Source organism: Varroa destructor, unplaced genomic scaffold, assembly GCF_002443255.2.
Source record: "Varroa destructor unplaced genomic scaffold, Vdes_3.0 BEIS01000367.1, whole genome shotgun sequence".
In the NCBI taxonomy this organism is placed as follows: domain Eukaryota; kingdom Metazoa; phylum Arthropoda; class Arachnida; order Mesostigmata; family Varroidae; genus Varroa; species Varroa destructor.
Window position 1 is genome coordinate 1 of NW_019211820.1, and position 21,482 is coordinate 21,482.

The 21,482-nt window shown below is 40.2% G+C and overlaps 1 protein-coding gene across 4 annotated transcripts in view; it reads left to right on the forward strand.

Moving 5' to 3' along the window:
- Positions 1-3,291: 3,291 nt before the first annotated feature.
- Positions 3,292-21,482, forward strand: part of LOC111255066 (uncharacterized) — a 32,727-nt gene continuing 14,536 nt past the window's right edge. Inside the window, exon 1 of one of the 4 annotated variants that reach the window (XM_086976338.1) lies at positions 3,292-3,864. Coding sequence is in view for 1 of the 4 variants with exons in the window: in XM_022816689.2 (XP_022672424.1) it covers positions 16,450-16,556 (107 nt within the window). In the remaining 3 variants the exon portion in view is untranslated. Of the gene's footprint in view, positions 3,869-16,092; positions 16,253-16,403; positions 16,557-21,482 lie in introns of those variants that run through there. The other 3 variants (XM_022816690.2, XM_022816691.2, XM_022816689.2) reach the window with 3 other exon arrangements.

The following is a 21,482-nucleotide window of genomic DNA, read 5'->3' on the forward strand; positions in this document are numbered from 1 at the left end:
ATATATAAACGGCGTGAAGGGGTCACCAAAACTCAAAAAGTTGAATAGTCCAGATTCGAAACCGGACATAAACATGCGTGCTGAAAACAAATAATCTGAAGCACCACTTAATTGCAGTATCAGGCGCAAAACTTAAAATATTCGGTAGGTGGAGTCACATAATAAGAAAATTAAAAATCTAAGTGTATTTTATGCAAGGCCATACAAAGCATGTAAACTTTGACCTGTGAAATAAAAGTATCCGGCGTTTGACGGGAAATACCCTTAAATGTACCAAGAATCTTAGATGGAAGGAAGGTATTTGAGGTTTTAGTAGATTGCTTTATGGCTTTTCTCTGATAAAGTATATTAGTAGAACTAAAACGTGAATATACGATGACGACACAATTCAATAGCTACATTAATGGCATCGGTTATGGCGTTTATAATAATCCAATCAATTAATATATTTGTCATTGCGATATTGGAGCACTTCATGGTAGATAAATTAGAATAATTAGGTTACAAAATATTTTTTCCCCGATGAAGTCCCAAAGCGCGCAATGGCAGTAATTATTATTATTATAATCGATATGAACTAGCCATTAACCCTTGAGCAATGAAAAGGTCTTAACCTACCGAAATGTGAGATCGCCTATAATATTTTCAACAAACAAAGCAAAATGAAGTGATTAATTAATTTACGGGAATATTTTTACCCGGCATAATTAGCAGAAATCGCTACGGGTTGGACTTTTTGGTAACGGCTCATTACGTGAAATGATCAATCTAACATAATTTTGATAGAAAAGGAAGAGGAAGCTACTATACTGTATGTGGAGTTACACCTTTTCTCCACGCAATAGGCATATTTCTTTTTTAACACGCTACAAGAGTGCAAAAAGCAACACATGTTCTCCGCGCTGCAACTGTGTTTCTTTTCCCATCTGAGACACTAGATCTAGGTCACAAGACGATAGGGCGTTTCGTATTATTTTCGATAAGAGATCTCGGTGCTAAATAAGCCTTTGGTTTGCGCCTTGTTCAAAAGTGAGACCAGTGTCTAACGAGTGCTCGTGCTGCCAATCTTCCTATGCCGATTTTTTTTGCATCCTTCTTCTTCCATAGTCCGAACATAAAGTTTAACGTAGAAACCAGTTTCATATACAAAGACGAACTTTTGTAATAATAATATGCGTGTCATCTTAAGCTTGCTCAGGGCAGCAGCTCGAGGAGTAAAACAGTGGAACTTAATTGTCTATCATGCTGGCCACTTTGCGGCTTTATCGGCCTGTGAATTTAATCTGAAAGCTATACTGCTAAAAAGGCCGTTTCATTTGGCATTGCAGGAGTCATTTATTGCGTTCTTATCTAACATTGTCGAAACAGTATTTGCAAATGACCAGTTTTTTACAGATGAAAGTCTATGGTTAAGCACAGCTTTATTCCTATGTTCGCAGCAAGCTCACGGCTGAAGTTGCAGAAATAACCGATATACTTTAACTGTTAGCCTGAAAGCAGTAACGCGTCAAAGCCAACAAGACATCCTTTTTGTTTAAACTTCATCACTTTATGATATTAGCCCATTTCCCATGAATCAAGTTATTTTAACATCATACATATTTTTATATTTTATTTGTTGCAGACGACGTTTTGATAACCCTAGTTCCCCTTAGCCTCATGCTAAGACTTTATTTCTTAATACACAACGATATGTGAGCATTTCGAAAGCTCTGGTACTGTAGGCATGCATCTTTTGTCTTCTAGTAGTAACTTTTTACAGTTATCGTACCGTGTGTCCCTATGAATAATAGTAATATCGATCTTTTTGATTGTTTTGTTGGAGGAATATCTTGGAAAATTATCAAAACTTGTCACGATGGCCGATCCTTTAGCTAAAGCAAGAAATGTGCTGATTGTAGCTATTACGATAGAAAGATCAATTATGCTCTTCAAAAAACAGCCCTTGCTTGAAAGTAGCCTGAAATCTAGATCCGGAAGGAAGCCCCTTCGGCAGCCATTTAGGTGTTCTTAAATAAATAAACAGAATGTTGCTAATTTAAGAAGTCCTAACAGCAAAGGGCTTTCCTGATCGCTACCGAGCAAAATCTACTTGTCTTACTTAATCACGTTTGAAGACTCCTGGCTTCATACAGAATTTGTCTACCTGTTATGTAGAATGCCGCTACACAATGAATAACTTCGACAAAAATTCAGCTATCGTAGGTAAAAGCGTACCGAAAAGTTTAAAGACATGTACAACAAGAAAGTAAGCTGGATAGACGCAGTTTTTCTCAAAACAAGGACATCAAGCAATTGTGCCTGAAAATGTAATAAACTAGTCAAGCATCGTGGCATTAGACGATATGCGGACCATTTGTTCCATTACGTTCTGCCAGGCGCATAATTACTACGATCTACGCAATTGTTGTTGCTGACACAATATAAAGGCCACTTATCAGATGTCATGCGACATGCCTATAATAGCTTCTTTTATCGAATTAGTCCGTCCTTAATTGAAATTTGTATGCTACTTGTGGTGCTGTTTTATTATAGCGTATTTTCTAGCTGTTTTTTTTTTAAAAAAGCCGTTTAAAAAAAGCGTTTTTTAAAATAATTTTTTTTTACACAATAATTTAAAAAATACAAAAACATTAAAAAATGACATCAAAAATATATTTTTTTTAATAAAGGGCAAGCTTCTCAGTGTGAATAAAGAAGTTACAACGAAAAACAATTTTAAAATATATGTCATCAAGAGAAACCAGAAAATTGGTTTTTAATTATTAAAAGCATTGTTTCAAATAAAATAAACGTACACATTGAACGCATCATATATGAAACATATTGGCTTTTTGAAAAATACAACCCACTCTTCTTTTCTACAAAGGACACTATTTTTATATCGATTCAACATTTTTTTTACGAACTTATAGAAATACGAAACTTCGCAGTAGGTAGCAGTGCATGCGGCATGGCGCGGATTAATTTTTATTCTCTTTCGTGTAAAGAATGTTATGATATTCACAGTGACCGCACGTATCTGTGCAATGATCTAATAAAAAAAAACCTAAATAATTCACCACAGTTGAATGAAATACTTCTTCTACTGTAGACCAACTCTTTTTTTTAACTGTGAACCTATTATTTATAACTAGACTTTTATCTGAGCCTACTGTAACTTGATTTTTGTCCGTCTTTCGTTAGTCGTCGAAATATAGCCTTTACTCAGTAAGTATAATGAGTACTGGGAAAACAGGAGAAAGGGTTAGGTGAAAAAAGGAGGCAACTCACTCCTGATCGACAGCGCTCTGTGCTTATGCAATGTGACAGGCAAAGATCATCGTGTCTGTGGGCCACGAGCAGCGCAGCAGCACCCAAACATTGATGCTCACCGCCGCCGCTTCAACTCGATGATGTCGCTGCTCCCTTCCCGCGGCAGCGGCAGCAACCAACACGCCAACACCAAGCGGTGGCGGCGGCGACCAACCCAGAATCAGAATCAACATCAGCAGCAGGGGAAGACATTGAACGACGAGTTGAACGAGCGAGCAGCAGTAGCGTTGAAGCGAAAAGCCAGCGAACAGTCAGGGTTATTACTTTCATCTACGACTTGTACCTCCGCTGTGTCGAGTTTTGTGCAGTTATTGTGCGTGCTGGTGTCGTGTCGATCTCGCGATTTCCGTCGGAGTAAGTGGAGTTGCTTGTTCGGCAGCATTCGCTTGTGTTCGCTGTGATATCAGTGATTCCTGCCGTTTATCCCGCTCATCGGTTGGAGATAAAAACTAGGCAACACCTTGCTTAGTTGGGGTGGCAGAGGTGGTGCTGCTGTCGAATCTGTCTCTGATCAATCTTCTCACTCATCTGTGAACGTGGCGCGCTCAAGTAGGTTAGTGTTGTTAGCACTGGTGTACTTAAAAGTAGTTCATGTTGAAGTTATTGTACTGAACGTATGTCGTCACTGCCGTAGCAAAAGCAGTTCTTCAATTCCTCGGTATCGTTAAGAGCAAACGCAACAAAACTCGCTGTTTGTAACATATACAGGCAGGGCCAAACAACATGATCGTTATTGGTGCAACAATAATACACCAGAGTGGCACGTCAAGGAGATTTCCCCGTGCGTGTCTATATTTCTTTGTGTGTATGTGTGTCATATGGGAGTGTAAAGGCATCTCTGCGTGCATATATAGATGCAAGATGCGTGAACGTATATCTATGACTGTATATGTATAGCTTTATGCTATTGTGTGTGTAAGCGAGTGTGTAGCGGTGATTGTCTGCTTGCCTGCGGCTTTCTGTTTGAATCTGCGGTGGATGAGCGGACGGTGTGTGCTCGTAACCGTGGTTGAGTGCTTGTTTGTTACTCTTATATTACGTATGTGTGGATGTGTGTGAGCGTGTGTTGAGCTGTGTATATGCCCTCGTTGGTGTGAGCGTGTGTCTGTATGAGTGTATACGTGTGTCTTGTGTCTGGTGTGTGAGTGTGTATCTGGTGCGTTGGGTGCAAAAGCCAGCAGACGCCTCAGTGCGTGGATGCTTACCTGCCTCGTATAGTGGTGGCCCGAAGCTCCGAGGGGCCGTCGCCGGACATAATCACAATTTTAATGATATCTAACACTTGAATACAGCTGGTGAGATTTTTCGGTAGCTGCTTGAAATGCACTAATACAGTATGATTGGTACGTGAGGGTGGGGTGGCCACAGAAGCGGGCAACACCCCTACAGAAAGCGAAATGCCGAGTAAGGCAGAATCATTATGAATGGAGCAGTTGCCGCTTGTATTTGCCGCGGTTGGCGCCGTCATCACCACCGTTGCTTCCTCCGGTCTGCTGTGCTTTTTGTGTGGCGCCACCGGAGTGCGGATGATGGCTCGTCGTTTGGTTGTGTTGACCTGATGATCCAACAACGGCCAGCCGATGGCTACAGCTTCTGGCAAGAGGCGCTACCGACGCTGCTGCACTACTATAGCAGCGGCTGCTGAAGAGCATGCCAAGTTGTACATAGGATACCGGCCGAACCCAATAACCGTAAAAGCCGTAAAATATATGCTTTCATACACGATATGTCATACATAATATGCAGAACAGTATAACAGATAACACTCATACACGGAATCGTGTTTTCCTATTCTATTATTTATATGACAAAGGTTCTTCGACTTTAGAACACTTAATTGAAGTAAATCGAGCTTTTTTTTCTTCTTCTAACATGTCGATGTCTAGTTGTATTGTCTCGTACACTTGTGAAGTAAGTCTGTATATATTTTGTTTATGATGCATTTTAGAGGTCCAATTTCTTTACAGTAAAAAAAATGGTTCGTAATGTTCGGAAGGTCGTGCAAACTAGATCCGGATCCTAATCAAAGTATACGCACCTAGTATTATACCGTAACACCGCTTGCAGTAGAAGCAGAACTGAAATTTGGCACCGTTTAGATTGTATAATTAAATGAGTTTCATGTACTCTTGTTCCTAAATTCCAAAATAAGAATGCCACTTTCCAAGCCATACGTAGCTACACTATGAAGTGTGGCTTGGAAATGCAGCTTTTTATGTGTTACTGGTGTAACAGATTTGACAGATTGTGCCAACGCGCAGTGAAAACTGGAACTTAAACGCATGCACCTACTAACGAGACGTGAAGCTGCATTTTATTTCATATAGTTAACCTATTCGAATGTGGTTCCTAGGGAAATACGAAGTTATCAAAAATGTACGTCAGTGGTATAATTATAATTTTTAAGTGAATAACTAGCAATTTTTGTTTTGCAGTCAGACGGCGAGTCATGTTTGCATTTTGGGCTAAAATATACTCATATATTAGTTGCAGTTCAGTGGCGCGCTGAATTAATGTCAATTTTCAGAAAGCTATAAGAACAGTGTTCACTTCTCCAGTACACCAGTATACTTCTCTTTCCCATCTGGCTTTCTCTAGGATGAGGCTGCTTCTATACGGCATATATTTTATTGAATAGAATATGTTCATCGTTTCAACCGCAGTACTACACAGCTTTTTGTTTACTTAAAGCGAGACCACATTTTCTAGGTTCAATTTTTGCTTTGTTGTAACCTTCAAGTTCGATCTCATAAAAAACCACCTGTTGGTTATAGACAAAGTAAGTGAGCAGAATTCCATTAAGATCGAACAAACCTATTTAGAAGTAGCAGTAACATATGTTTTTTTTTTTGGTACGCACCTCACGACGTCGCATGAAATACAAATATTCTGTAGTTCTAGTAGGCACACGAGACCGATGGAAAACGCTGCGAGCATGTTATAGTATAAAAGGAGCAGCTTGTGGTACCGTACGGTTACCACAGGGGTAATAGTTGTGTTGGCAGTACAAGTAATACGACACACAGGCAGGAAGCACTGATATGCCAGGATTACATTTTTGACAATTTTTAATAGATTTTTAGACCGCATTCGACTATACTGGTAAATTATTTCACACATTTCTTATGGTTGGGGTAAAGTTGGGGTAAAATAGAAAAACATTCAGTGAATATATTAAGCCGATTTTTCGTTTTGTAGGAATTTAGATTTCTCTTAAAGAGCTTTCTGAATACCGCCCTTGATATTATTTTTATGAGCCACTTTCTTGAGATGAGATACATGGACCTCTGACTTTAACCTCCAACAATCCACTCTATTTGAACGACAATTATAACCCTATAAAGTGTAAGGTAAATGTGCTTTTTAAAGCAATAGATTAAAAAGATAGCAGATGGATAAAACAGCCTAGTGCATTACTTCAGAAAAGTCCACGCCAAATGAAAAAATTATTTTTATTTTCACTTTTGTTGTTTTTAATACTAACGTTTGAGTTTTTTTTTTTTTTTCAAATAATATATCGCACAACTACGTTTCGGTGGAATTTGCCGCTAGTGTGCTGGAAAGGAGGATCGTTTAGGCTGAATAGGATGTAGATATGTAGGATGTAGATATGCCCCCTACCTTTCTTACCACCTGAAGAGCTGGCTTATTTACGCATTTAGTGGTAGGGCGGTGCCTTAGCTAGCCAAAAGTCTGTATCCGGACGCCAAAACCGGAGGCGCTTGTTTAAGTCCACCATATGTCAACAAAGCAAGATTATTTATTCTAGAGCTAGTTTAGGATGTCAAAGAAAGAACTCAAGTATACGCTAAACAATTCTCACGTTTTGGCTTTTATCTTCACAGGATCCTCGAGGTATCCTTGGAAGGCTAAGACTGAGCTTTTCAGCGCGTGTTGTTGGCGCACGGATTGCAATTTCAGAGCATAATAAAATTGGCAATTTGAATTTTTTACTTACTTACACAAGACTAGATAGTGTATTTAGTTGCCACTAAGAAGTCTAAATGCTCTATACGTACATATGATTTGGACAATAAGAGCAAAATTGAAAAATAAGCTTACACAAGTGAGTGAATATTTAAGGATAACAGTTTTGTTCGTCGACCATGAATAACTTTGTCGACCTTTCTATCGTGTGGTGCACGTTTATGGCACGCAGACGACCGTACAAGACATAGACTGAATGGACCAATTGTTGCTGAGCTAATAAAGAATCAAAGAAGTTGAAGATCATAGGTCAAAAAATATTTGGTTTATTTTGAAATTTCAGTGTGCATCAAATTAAAACGAATTGTTGAACGGCTTAGAACCTCACATCTAATTGTGCCCCAATAACTTCTCAGCAAGAATTCTATAAAAATATATAAGCCGAGAAGGATCGTTGATGTTTTGTATGCCGTACGTACGTTTAAAATACTAGAACAATTTGACATATGGAAAATATGTGTTTGTGTTCTTGAAGAGTGCATTGCATTAAAGTTACAATATTTAATATAGTAAAATATATCAAGTAATCTAACGAGTGATGTTAGTGAAACCATGGGCATAAATAAATGCTTGAAAGAATCAATTTTCGAGTGTAAAAATAGAATCAGTAAGTATGCCAAGTGGAAACAACCCTGCGGTTTTGGCACAAATTAATAATCACGATACAAAAGAAAATTTTTTATATTGCTGGTGATTTGTAAGATCTCTATTGCAAGAAACGTCAATAAACGTTTTCAATGTAAAATTTGTTATTTAAAATAATTTCTATTTATATGCAAAAATAGCGCTGCATATGGTGTAGTACTCTTTGATTATAATAATATACACTTTAGCTATAGCGAATAATGGTCCGGGACGAATAAAGTAGTACGGAAAGGGCTATTATCGGAACTTCAGCCATTCTCTAGTTATTAAAAATATCTTCTGTAATAATTCCAGTTATAAGGTTTTGCACAAAATCGTACAATATATATATATATATACTAAAACTAGTCTTTATGTCCTTCGTATATCAAATTTAATGGCTTGAACTTTTATAGAAATTCATTAGCAAGTTTTCAATAACGTTTAAAGGACTATTAACATATCTACATTCGAGTATGAACAGTTAAATACGGACAAAGTGAATAACATTTTACGCACAAACATAATCAAGTTTATTCGTATCCTATCAGTAAAATAATTATGAAAAAATAATAGAAAGGTTTAAAGTCCTATCGTAAGAGGTCCAATTCATCCTAGTAATAAATACGTAGGTTAAATAAATGAAACAATTTCTTGTTTATTATACGCATTGGATATATATTGTAATGACATATTTGCCATATATGATGGTTAATGGGTCAAACCCATTCACCACTGTACGTGACCCAGGACTATTGAATTTCTTACTCCTACTTCGGTTTAGAAAAGCTTAGTGGTGGGATAATGGAAAAGAGCAGCTTCCTAGTGGGAACGTTTAGACTTATTCTTGAGTTAAGGAAAGGTCAAAAAATAGTGATCTAACCTAAACCAGAAGATTTAAAAATGTGATATTATAAACTTTAGAGAGAAAGCGTGAGAATAGCTTTTCAAGAATTTAAGACGAATAAGAGGTTAGGAACTCGCTTCCTTCGCATAGAGCGAAATTAGATTAATTTTTCAAGGTCTCAAGAGCCGAAAGACTTAGGGAAAATCTAATATTGTTACCCAACGAGTCGAAAACTTACAGGCAAATCAGTTTCTCACACTTTTTTTGTGTCAGCGTCATTGTACTCGTGATAAGTCAAAAAAGCCGAATGAGCATTCATCCTGAATATAAGTAAATTTAGAATTATCATTCGACAGTTACTCGTATGCTAGTTATTATTCAAGCTAAGGCGGAGTATTTAGAAATTACTCTCTTAACTAGTAAAATTATGTTATTCAAGTGTCAACTTTATTAATATAACTTTGAAATGTGCGAAACCCAGCGACCTTATAAAGTTAGTGATATGTTTTAACATGTTGATTCGTTATCTTCCACTAAAAAAGTAGACCTCCACTTATTAGATAATCTTACTAGAATAAGTAATTATTTTATGTTTATCGAAAAATGCCGTTTTTTTACAGATATTTTCCGCATCTTGCTTTTTTGACGTTTGGCCAAATGAACGAGCTGAAATGCGTCAAGTCAAACTTGATTGGCCTTACATCAATGAGTTTTTTGCATATCTACATAATTGCTTTTTTGTCTTGACCATATTAGAACTAGTTTTCTTGGTATAATTTTATCGTCAGTTTTGATTAGTATTCATTAGCTGAAATATGTTAACACAAAAATCAACGCACTATCGCCGCAACTGGTTGAACTTTATAAAACATGATGAAAAAAGATTCAGTTTACCGTAAAAGTTAATAGCATCAATAAATAAGCAGCACTTCAGAAGAATCCTCTCATGCCACTCAGGTCGGTCTTTTTAATAAGCCGTATTGCATCAAGGAAATGAGGTAGAAAATGAAATCTTAAAAACGTATAGCAGTTGACACTGTTGTAGTTATCCAACTGGGTAAGCAACGTACTATTTGAGCCGGTCTGGAACGCCAGGTGCGCAGGAGGACTTCTTTGTAGAAACTGATGGCATGTTATAGCAAAGACAACAGCAAACAAAGAGAGTGTGCCAACCCAGTCGTTGCGGTTTAGCTGATTACCTTGAAAGATAGTCGACCTCTTTCATGGCACCAGAGTGACAAGGCTAGCGTCAGAAATTGATGTATATACACTAATAAAGAAAAGTCGGTAGTCAAATATGGAAGCAGTATCTTTTTAAAGACTATCCACTAGTAGAATTAGAATTGGTCTCCACTGAAAGATCGACCGTATGGGTGGAGCCGTATAGACGGAGTAAATACAGAGAATCATTACTGTAAACTATATATTTTTTACTTAAATTACGTTTTCCTTTCTTGTTGGTTGTTTAAACTATGTATTGAGGGCTACGAGATTCAGAGAAGGTTAGACAGTGGTTTTTGAATTTCGAAAAATGAATCGTTATTGCCCGCCTTTCGCACCAATGGAGCTATTCTGATATTAGGACTATTTATACGATATACTCAACCAGTCCACAGAGGAGGTCCTGCTTGAAGGGAGCACTCCACTACTTTTTCAGCATAACATTTCAAATTCACTCTAGTAGTTAGTGACAACAGTATTCAGAAGATCACTTTTTAGTCAAAGATGTTCTGTCAGAAACTTTTGCTGGTGCAAAATAACGAAAGGTGTATTTTTTTTAAAGTATGCAGGCTCATTCTTTACGTACAGAATATATTGCAAGTTGACTACAATATACCACGAAATGCCATGGGTTATTTTCGTTGCTTGTAATTACTCTGGTATTTTAACCGGTAACCGGTATTTTAAAGCGGACCTATTTGCAGAAGTTATGATAAACAATTAAAGCCTAACAAGCGTTTGTAGTCGTTCTACGCATACTAGCGAAAGGCGCTACATACACTAAGAGAAATCTGGACATTCAGAAAGCAAAGATACTTAGTCATTTGTTTAATTGAGTCGTCGTAAAACAGCCTAGTGGTGAACCGTGCGATTTTATTGCAATGTGCGATGTGTATATATACTCTTTCATTTAACGAGATATGCGCGAAATGCTTCTCATCATAGTTCATTTACCAAATACGCGTACTGAAAAGATTCTAGTGAGGTTTATGGCTTCCTTTTGTTGATACGCTTCCGACCAAAATCCAATATGAAACACGTTGTCCAATATGGTACGTTAAAATGTTTGTTATATCTGGGACCTATTTGTCTTATATCCTTGGCATTACAGGAATGCCAGCTCGCTCTCGAAGTAAACATAAACCCAGTACGGCTGATACTGGGTTCGTGATCGTTAGATGAGTGAAAATCATCTATTGTTCAATGTCTTCGCACCGGACAAACCTTCGCCAAGATTGTAAACTTCCTTAACTGCTCGAAGTCGACCGTTTACGTTGTTGCCACTATCTATGCTGAAAAATCCGAGGAAGATTATATAAAACAAAGCAAATAATCCACAATAAAGATTAATCCCGCAATAAAGGATTCAAAAACTTACCAATATGGGAAACCATTTCTGATAAACCACAAATTTCGATAAGGTAATTAGCGACTACTTTCGAGAGAAGACTATCTATGGTCAATTTAGTTCAGCAGAAAATACCTAAGGATCAGCCTTTTCTACGTCTCTCGGGCTTTTTGGATGCCTGCATTATTGCTACTTGTGGCCTACTGTCAGCTTAAAATTTAAATACATCGAGCACAAACATAATTGCAAGATTTGTTTTCAGTTAAATACAACTTATTCAATTGTATACTTCCTGCTTGTATATGTACTATACATACAACTCTATATAATTACTTGAGTGTTGTGCTTATAACATAGTGCTTTGATGCTTGCAAGTGATGTTCTAATGTGAAAAAGGATGAATTCGGACTTCGATAGAGTTTCTTGGGAATTTAATAGAAAATGCAGTACCTGTGTACAGGAAAGGACTAAATGATAATGAGGATGTATATATATACATATATATGCACACATCTTCATTATATGCAGCGGCTACTATAAACCTTGAACTAAGTGGTTTCGGGATACGTTTTCCACATTTTGAGACTCGAAAGCATGTCGAGCAAAAGCACAATGGGGATTATATATGTATGTACATTCAACCATCATCTTTCGAACCATGCATTACTGTTTTTTATAGGCTATATTTAGCATTTCCTTTGGGGTGACACTGGCAGTTTACCTCCATACTCTTGTTAAATCCTTTCAGGCTCCCAATTCTACGGCATGAAATTGAACTAGAATCATTATAATGAGTCCTATATTAATTAGTTGATGACCGAAGGGCAAGTTTCTTATGCTGTTCTTGAGGCGGGTGTACGTTCAACGTGCCTGCGCTTAACCAAACTTTTTAAAGTTGCATTTACATGAAAAAATGTATGTTGAGTTCGGTACATAGTCGACCGCTCGACCGTTTTAATATTGACCTATATCGGCTTTTTGCGTTCTTAAACTTTAACGTGAATATGATGCTTGGGTTTGCTTATATAAATGCTTTGTTCAAGAGGCCGTCACAGTCACTCTTCATCTCCTGCTCTGATGCACAGTTTCACGCAACACCCTATTCCAATACACCACCTCGATTCTGATTTGCTCAATAAAAAATAAACTGCTGTGCCTTCTTGACACATTTATAGGTCCACAAGGACATGCTCTTTTCCCTTTCTAATCTCTTCTTAATTTTCGCAACAATAATCTATCATTATTATTTACCATTTCTGTTGTAAAAGCAGTTATGTATAAATGCGATCCAAGTAAATAACCTCTTGAACGCCTTCATGTATGTTAAATACATTACTTGATTATGTTAGGCCCAAATAGATTCCTACATATGCAAGCAATGCTGACAGATTAAGTTTAGAATTGTTTTAAAGTCATTCCGTAGGCTGTAGACACATCATAGCAAAAGTGATTCGTGCAAATAACCGGTTACATTCAAGTGCCAAGGGAAGTCATTGTGCCTCTGGGTTGCATTTTTTATTTTTAAGCTTTGCTTGTCTTATTTCAGGCAAATAAAAGGTCTTGTCCTTTTCTGCTGTGTGCAGAAAATTCGTTGAATATAAGGTTAGACAATTCACCAGGGGCAAAAAAAAACTCGCCGAGTCCGCGACCTAATGACAACTTCTCACTAGAGTTTAAATTGGGCTTAACTCGCGGCCCGTTTCATAATTGGGAATTAACGCCGCACGAGTTTGTCGGGGAGTTCTCAAAGTCGCACTAGCGATTCAGTAGCCATTATAGTTCTCAGTATATTTTTGAAACATATAACAGTAACGAAGGTAATACTTGTAGTTAAAATAAGGTGAGCATAAATTTGGAATATATGAAATTTTAAGGCAGTACTATCTGAAACTAAATAAGGTAAAAATATAAATGAGTATTACAGAAATATATATAAGAAAAAATAAACAGCAACCAGGATAAGTAAAAGCAGAAGCTTCGCCAGATATCAAATAACTGAATCTCCGTGTAGTACATCACACCAAACCAAAACCATCGGAGTAGCGCTGAATTGCGTTTAATGGTTTAGTTTGTTTGTAACCAACGTTCAAAAATCGCGCAGATTTACGAACATGTTCGAGACAAAATTGTGGGTTTGTAATTCAGAAGGTCACTTTTTATCTTGCCAGTATCGTTTTTAAAATGTGTTCGCAGAGGCTAAGAACTTTGCATACCAAAGAGTTTTTAACTCTTCGGTATGCAAGGTCTTCTCCCTTTCTGATATGGTAGAATTTGAAATTAAGATACAACTCGCTATTTGCTGGTTTGAAGTAAACACCTTGTCCAATAGTTATTGTAAATGAATTTGTTGTAGATAGATTTATCATTCTACTCTGTTATGATTTCGACGACTACATGTGATATCGGTGAGTTCATAGTTACACTTTCTGTCATTGATGAACTAAATTCAGTATACATTAGACTATTTAAATTATTTCCTTCTAAACCAGCCAAGTCAGAGATTATGATTTTTTTCGCATAGTATGGTATTTTTTAGCCCCGCTCTCCTTTTTTTAACATGATGGTAGGCGGGTCATAACTGTAGGCTTTGCGTCTATGGCACATTGATAAGGAGTGTAGCGTGGCACTTGAATGCCCTGTTGTTTTGTTTTTACTAAAACTTTCTATATCTTTATAATTTTTAATTAATGTTTGTTTACTTAAAACATTTAAATTTGAATTGAAATGTGAATTTAAAACTTTTTTTTTAATTTAAATTTTTTATTTTTTTATATTTTAGTGTAATTTTAAATACTTCAGAACCAGCCGGAGTTGTATGCTGTGTCTCATAATAAACTGGCTCACCACATTACGCGACCACTCATTATTGAGACTTGCAGAGTAATATTTGTTCACCTGATTGCTTATCTTGTGGGAAAGCTCACTTATGATTTTCAATATCTATTTCGTCATGATTTGCAACAATAATCTGTAATATAAGGCATCGATATGCTCCATTGTGCTTGACCCTCAAAGAGTCCTGAGGGCAAACATGACACTGAATCATGCCGCACAAGTGGTATAGTATACAGCGTCTAATTTGGAACGGACGTTGGCGGGCTGCGTTTCGTAACGGGCATCCGCTCATCGGTCTCTCCTTGTACTATAAAAAGTCTGCTTTCATAAGAAGAAGAAACAACACAATAAACTAGTTATGGTAAAAAAAACAATGCGTTGTTTCTGTAGTTTTGAAAAAAGAGAGCTAATAACCCGCTTTTATGCGGGTTCTGAAGAATTTGAGGAACATTTTCATGAGGCACACCGAAAGATTATCAACAGGTTTTAGATCTAACGAGCACAAAAACTCATCAAAATACCTCAAAAGTCAAATTTTCATACAAAATTAACGGCCTTTTTCGAAGGGACACCAGTTTTCAATTGGCACGTCCAGATAAGCTTCAAAAATTAATCTTTTTGCACTTTTTGGATTCTCTGGCCGTTTTAAGCTCTTATATTTTGGGGACTTTATGCTGATAACAGGCAGAAATTTTTCGAGTGAAGCATATTCAAGCTACACTGTATTAAGGTTACATTTGCAAATATTGTTTGACGAACGTTTACAATGAAAAAATTATTTGCGGATAACAGAAGAAATACTAAAAACGAGTGATGAGTGGTTTAGGTACTGGAGTGAAGCCGTAATTGCCCTGGTAATTATATTGAATAATAATTATAATAACACTACACTTCTAGCACATGTAAAAAAAAACTTCATTAAAAGTTCTGTCTTTATTTACATATGGTTCTAAAAACAAAATATAAATTCCTAATTTTGCGGGCGTACCCTATATAGATAATTTTTGCAGTGTGTTTAACTTGACAAGCCATTAGTGAATTATTGACATAAGCTTCATTTGTGCCTATTCGAAGATTGAGCCCTTTTACCGCTATTAAGCATATGATTGCAACTTTAGTTACAAGATAGACATCGACCTAACCTTGCCTTCCGCGGGCGCAACTTGCGCTTTGTGCCGTATGTTCTGTTGTGTTAGAGATCTGAGGGCGTCGACGCCACCCTAACACCTCTTACCTCTCCGCCGTCCCTAGCGTGGCTTGCCGCTCCGGCACTCATCTGGGGAGTATTCGCTCAAGCGTGAGCTCGAGAAAGCCCTTGGCACTGTTGGCAGTCGGCTTTGTCTCGGGTGGGTCCTTGCGGGTACGAAGCCAGAACGCTCGCTTCCGCAAGCTTTGAGCGAAGCTCACTTGAGGGCGCTATTGGCAAAGTTAAAAGGGGAGAGGGGAGAGGGGGATCGATGGTTGTTCTTGGTTGTCCTGAATGGGGAGCAGGAGCTGACTGCTGCTTGCCGGGAGCAAGAGATCCTGCAAAGCGAGTCGCACTCTCTGTCTCGCCGCACTCCGCACTGCACACCTACTCTGGCACATTCGGTGGCTGATAGCATTGAGCAAGCGCCACCGACCAACCGCCCTCTCCGGATTTGCGAACGACAGCAGCGGTCTAAGAGCCGACAGCGCGCGAGCAGGGAGCAGCCTAGAGCGGCAGCCGAGCGGACGGACAGGCGCTGAGTGGCGAATGCGAGCGAGCAGAGCACCATAATATTTTGAAGCGGGACCACGGAGAGGAGGGACAGTGGCGTGCTGACCAACTCGACTCTCCAAAGCCGGACGGTCCAATCCTGTGCGTGCAGCACGTGACTACGATGTGTCCCGATCGGTTGAGGATGTGAACAGTGTACGTTTTTCCATTCAGCTACTAAAACGTGTACCACAGTAAGAATTCGACCAAGACTTTGATTCTTTCATCGCGACCTGTGATACAGTGGACAGTGGCCGATGAATACGTTTAGTGAATAGTTTAGTAATTGAAGAATTGGCGACGACTATTGCTTCTGGGCAAGCTTCGTGCCGTGCATGTGAGTTTATTTGTAGGGCCTAGTGGGTGATATTTAAATTCGTCATTACAACCTCACTAAGCCAATTCTGTGTAGTTAGGAATTGAGAAACAATTCGGAAAGTGACTTCTAAGTGCTAGACGATATGCATAAGATGTGTGAGGGTCTTATCGGTGAGGTGTTAAGGTCACTGATAAGTGGCCAAGACGCGTGGACTGATGAGCCGAGTTGTTTGGTCTCAATATGATATACTTTCAGTTTCACATAGACCTATAAGGAAGCAGCTCGACACTAGCCGTTCTCAACCGGCTCAGTTATCAATTTGGTAATTGGTGCCAAATGAAAAAGGAGATATATATATATATATATATATATATATATATATATATATATATATATATATATATATGAATAAGACAAGCTTTCGTAGGGCTCTTATAACTGCCCATAAAAAAGCTTTTATAATTTAAAAACTTTTCTGTTACATACGTTGATACATTTATGTTCAAAAATACACATGATATATACTGGTCCTGAGGTACTATGTCGATCATAATATGGCATGTTATAACCGAAATATTGTCCGTACTCGTGAAATAGTGGGGCGAGGCGAACATACGGGAACATCGGGGCTTTTTAGGGGTACAGAGCGAGGCAGAGCGGTGGGGCCCAAACTGTTCGTTCGCTTTTCCCTGCGTGCGCACTCCCTCCCTCTTTTCTTCCCTCAAAAGGAGGGTTGTGCCCGCTCTCCTTCGAGACTCCCAGCTCCTTTTTCAACTCACCCCTAGGTAGCCCCAATTCGCCCCATCTGCCTCTATCTCTATTCCTTTCCCGCAGCGCCCCGACAACTCTACAACTTACATTCGTATTCTTGCCACCAGCACTAGAACGGCCAAGCGAGCGACTGAGCTACCCGTGGAAACTCGCACCAGCAGGCTCCGGTGCCGTATTGGAGTCTTTTGCTTGTGATGACGAGAAAGGTTTTGTGTGGCATTGCCGTCCTTAGAGGAACCCGAAGCTCTCGGGACCTCGAGGGTGCCCAGCGCATACAATCTGCGCATTCTGCCATTTACTTTCGCAGCGCTGCATATCGCCGTTTCAGTCGTCATGTTCTATGCATTTATACCAAGATTCCATGATCCAAAATGTAGCTTCTGTAGCCAAATTAGCGCCTTGGACAGTAATACTGATATAGCTCACGAAATAGCGTTGCATTTGGAAAAGTTATCCTAGAAATCGAACGCCACACCAAACAAACTTGTCAACCGAGTAGCGTTTTAACGTACAAGATTCTAAACCGAGTTAGCATGAAAGGAGGCATGCTTGGGGCATAATATCATAAAACATAGATTTGTCTGCCTGCTTGTAACATTTAATGGATTCTTACATACAAATTTTTCTCTGACTAAAAATATGTTAGGTTAAAGGAAGAGTAAATTTAATTATGCCCCGTATAGTGCCACCATTAGAGGTATGCCTTGATCAAACAAGTTTATAGAATTTCACGTTTGGACTACTGTACTTTGTATTCGTTAAGACTAAGACAACTTACTGTTAATTACGAAAATACTTGCCAGAACCTGAACAAGTTGAAATAAAATCCGTTGTACGATTGAGCTTTCCAAGCCGCCGGTACTCTCTTAGAGCCACTCGGTGGATTCATTGCTTCGCGCCCATCTGGGTGGCCCCACGACGACCCTAGGCTCATAGTACCCAATACCACCGTACATAATCGGGCCACGGCCTGCCCTTCTTCGCACGACGGCTTGCCCTTGCCATCGCGCAGAGAGAGCATACTCACACAACCGCTCGCCCGTTGGTCCCTTCTCCTCGCCATCCACTCCACTCACTCTATGCCTCTACCCATCCCCTGGAGCTCATGGGCCCCTACGTCGTCCTCTCTTGCCCGCCGAGCCCGGCTCGGCTGGTAGCGCGGTTCAATTTTGTGACGTCACCGTTTCCATTACTCATCCCCGCTGCCCGTTCCCAACCATACTACCCGTTTGCGCCTTTCTTACTAAGCGTACACCACTCTCTCATATCAACCACAAAACCGCGAGATCGCCAGCAACGTACGGAAAAACCACGCGATGCAGGGTAACAGGGTACCTTTTGCTACGTTAACATTCTGAAACTAATACATGTGGTAAGCAAAATACATATGGTGGGGCGCCTCTAGAGCAACTTGGAATAACTGCTTACATAGAATACGGCACGATAAGTTAGTGGAATAGCCTACTGATCTCATTGCGTAATTCCAGGAGTAGAAGCTAGAAAATGTTTCCTCTTGAAAGGATCAATAATGTTATATACTGTAATAGCTATATTCGAAAACTAGAAGGATCGTCTTTGTCATAGTCACCGGTTTTTGGTAACGTGCAATGGCGACAAATTTATCAATCAAGCGTCCGGCATTTAGGATATTTCCCATAATGCCCATTTTACTCTGGTGGAAATAGATCTAGAATCTTTATTCATGGTACCGCAAAGGTTCGTGTTTAGTCTGGCGTAATCAATTGAAGTCCTGACTTTGACTCTTTTCCATAGAAGTCTTTGACTGAAAGCTATTCATACCCTAGCAGTAAAATTGTCCTAGTCAACAACTGTAAAGAAGCACTTTCTTTGTTTGCCTATTAAACTTCTATTTAAGCAGGTCTATTTAAAAGGTAACACTTAAAGCTAAATTACTTGTACGATTAGAGTAAGGAAAGGCCACAACGTATTTTTTTTTATGCGTTTTATCATTTACGTTACGATGCGTTATAGACAAGAAGCAGTATATAAGAATAGGGAGAGAATCAGCAATGGTCAACTGGACCTGCCGTGTTCGCTGTCCTTCGGCTGTTGTTCATCCTTGACCCTGTCTCGTTTTCTGTACTGTTCCCGCCGCCCCACCAGGTTGTCTGCAACCGACCGCTGACACGCCCTCCCCGCCTCCCACGGGGCCGAAAGCCGAGACCTTAGACTCGACATTCGCTCACTCGAGACAGGCGTGGCGAAGTCTCCCGCCCGCTGTTCACTCCCATGTCCGTGGGTCGTCGACTGCCCGGTGTGGTGTCTGCGCTGCCTGGCTAGGCGCTGTCGCACTCCCGGGAGCAGATATTTCCTTTGCGCCTATCTGCTACCACTAGTCAGGAACGAGAAGCTAGTACGAAAGCAGCCGACGGGAGACCGGAGTGGATAACACGAAGTAGGAACCACCTGACTTCCGCTTACCTAAAAGATGGCAGGTGGAAGAAGCAAAGTAGCTTCTCATGCGGACTATGCCGGTTTAAGTAATTTGAAGTCGATCAGTGCCATGTGTTTTGTATCTGTCTAGATCGTGTATTCTAATCAATTTTTTCTAACAGAATCTATCTGGTATTCATTTGATAAATCACAAATATCTCACCAGCAATATTGCTAGATTACATGTCCTTATTGACAATCACTGGTTGTGCCCGTTCTGGACGCTTTACACCCTGCCTTCCATACTATCCGCGAAGTCCCGCGTTGCGCAGTCACAGCCAGGCGCACCCATTCAGGCGCCCAACAGGATGGCCGCAGTCGCTTCACCGCAAAGAGGGTGAGAACCAAGCCGGGTCACCCCCCTTGAAACACCCTCCTTGGTTAGAGAGCGCATGAGCCACACACGGTAGTACATCTTCTAGCCCTATAGACCTAGAAGGGCTTTGGGAAGATGAGGCACGCGAGACACGGCTGTGTACATATAGTCATAGTAAGTTTTGCCGCCCTGCAGCAGGATTGCATTTAACACATTTTTGCAATCGATCACATTGCTTTACCGCATCTTTGATCACCATTGAGCGCTGAGGACATCCTGCGCAGCAAATTTGATACAACACTCTGCATAACCAAAAAAATGAACGGTGAAGTGAAGATCTGGTAAATTGATTGAAAGCTTAATGAAGGTCTTCTACACACTTGCCGTTAATCAATTCTGTACAGTTATAATAGGCCAAAATGGTGGGGCTGCCCTTATGTGTTTATCATTAAGCAAAATATAGTATAAGTTTTCCTTTTTAACTGCAATGGCTACGCTGTAGCTGTAACCTGAAAGTGATGTTTTGAAAGTTCCTTGTGCATTTGTGAGGTATCAGCTACACTTACAAAATGGTTATGTACAGTTTCATCAAAGAGTAAGCAGATATTAGGCATTGCGGGAATGTCGACTAGAGCACCAGGCCGTCTTTTTAACAATTAGGATGCTCTGTGTTTGCAAATCTGTGACACCGTTGAAATGTTATTCTGTGCTGGAATGTCACTAGTCTAGATAAATAAAGACTTGCTAATATAATTGCAACATGTTTACGGATGTTATGTGTCGGCACTCAATATGGTTTCCTCAAACACGGGCCACGATGAACGAAAAAGTCATACAAGAGGTGGTTCTTTACTTTAGGTCTCTACCCTTGCGGATAGTTCCGCACAGGGTTTGCATCGAAGCAGTGGCAGTGAAGCCAAGAGAGAAAGAGACTTGTGGGCTTGTAGATGGGACTTGCACCACACAGGGAACAAGTGCGTATGGCCTAAGGTTTGTTTTACGCGCAGTGCAGGCTACGAATACCTTGCTTTTATAGACAGCATCTGTAGCGTAAGTTGTATCGTTGAAATTATAAATGAACATGCGAGCTTCAACTGAAGAATGTTTACTCGATCTTGATGACCAATGTGACGATTGCTACTTTAACTATATTGCTCTCATGACCTTAGAATACCTAAACAACTACGGCCTCGGTGACAGCTTCCTCAATCCGTCGTGCGATCCGTAAGATGCTCGGAAGCTGTCTGTGTCCTCTTTACGAAGGCGTGCTCGACCTCAGCCTAGGCGGTACTTGGGTTGGGTGCGGGTGTTCATCGCCTGCTTCTCCCTCCTTGTTCCGACCTTGCCCCCAATTAGGGACGAGACGTTATCGCCGCTTCTCACCCCAGTACGGTCGCGCTTCTCACCCCACGAGCCCGCAGCGGGCTTCAGGAGGCTCCCGCCTCTCGGCTGAAACGCAGCTCGACACCCGCCCGCTTCTCCCGCTGTCTCGTCTAGTTCCCGCACTGCGATGGCCGCTTGGAGCGGGTGGTTGCCACAAAGGCGATCCGTGCTCCACCGCTTCCTCGCCTGCCTGCTCCGCTCTGTTCCATCTCTTCCTCCCGCGCCTCTCTCGCCACATCGCCGCCTCGGCTCAGCAGTGCGGCTTTCGGCCCGTCCGCCGCTTGCTCGGCTGCTGCTACCCAACCGCACTCCTCCCGCGCGGTG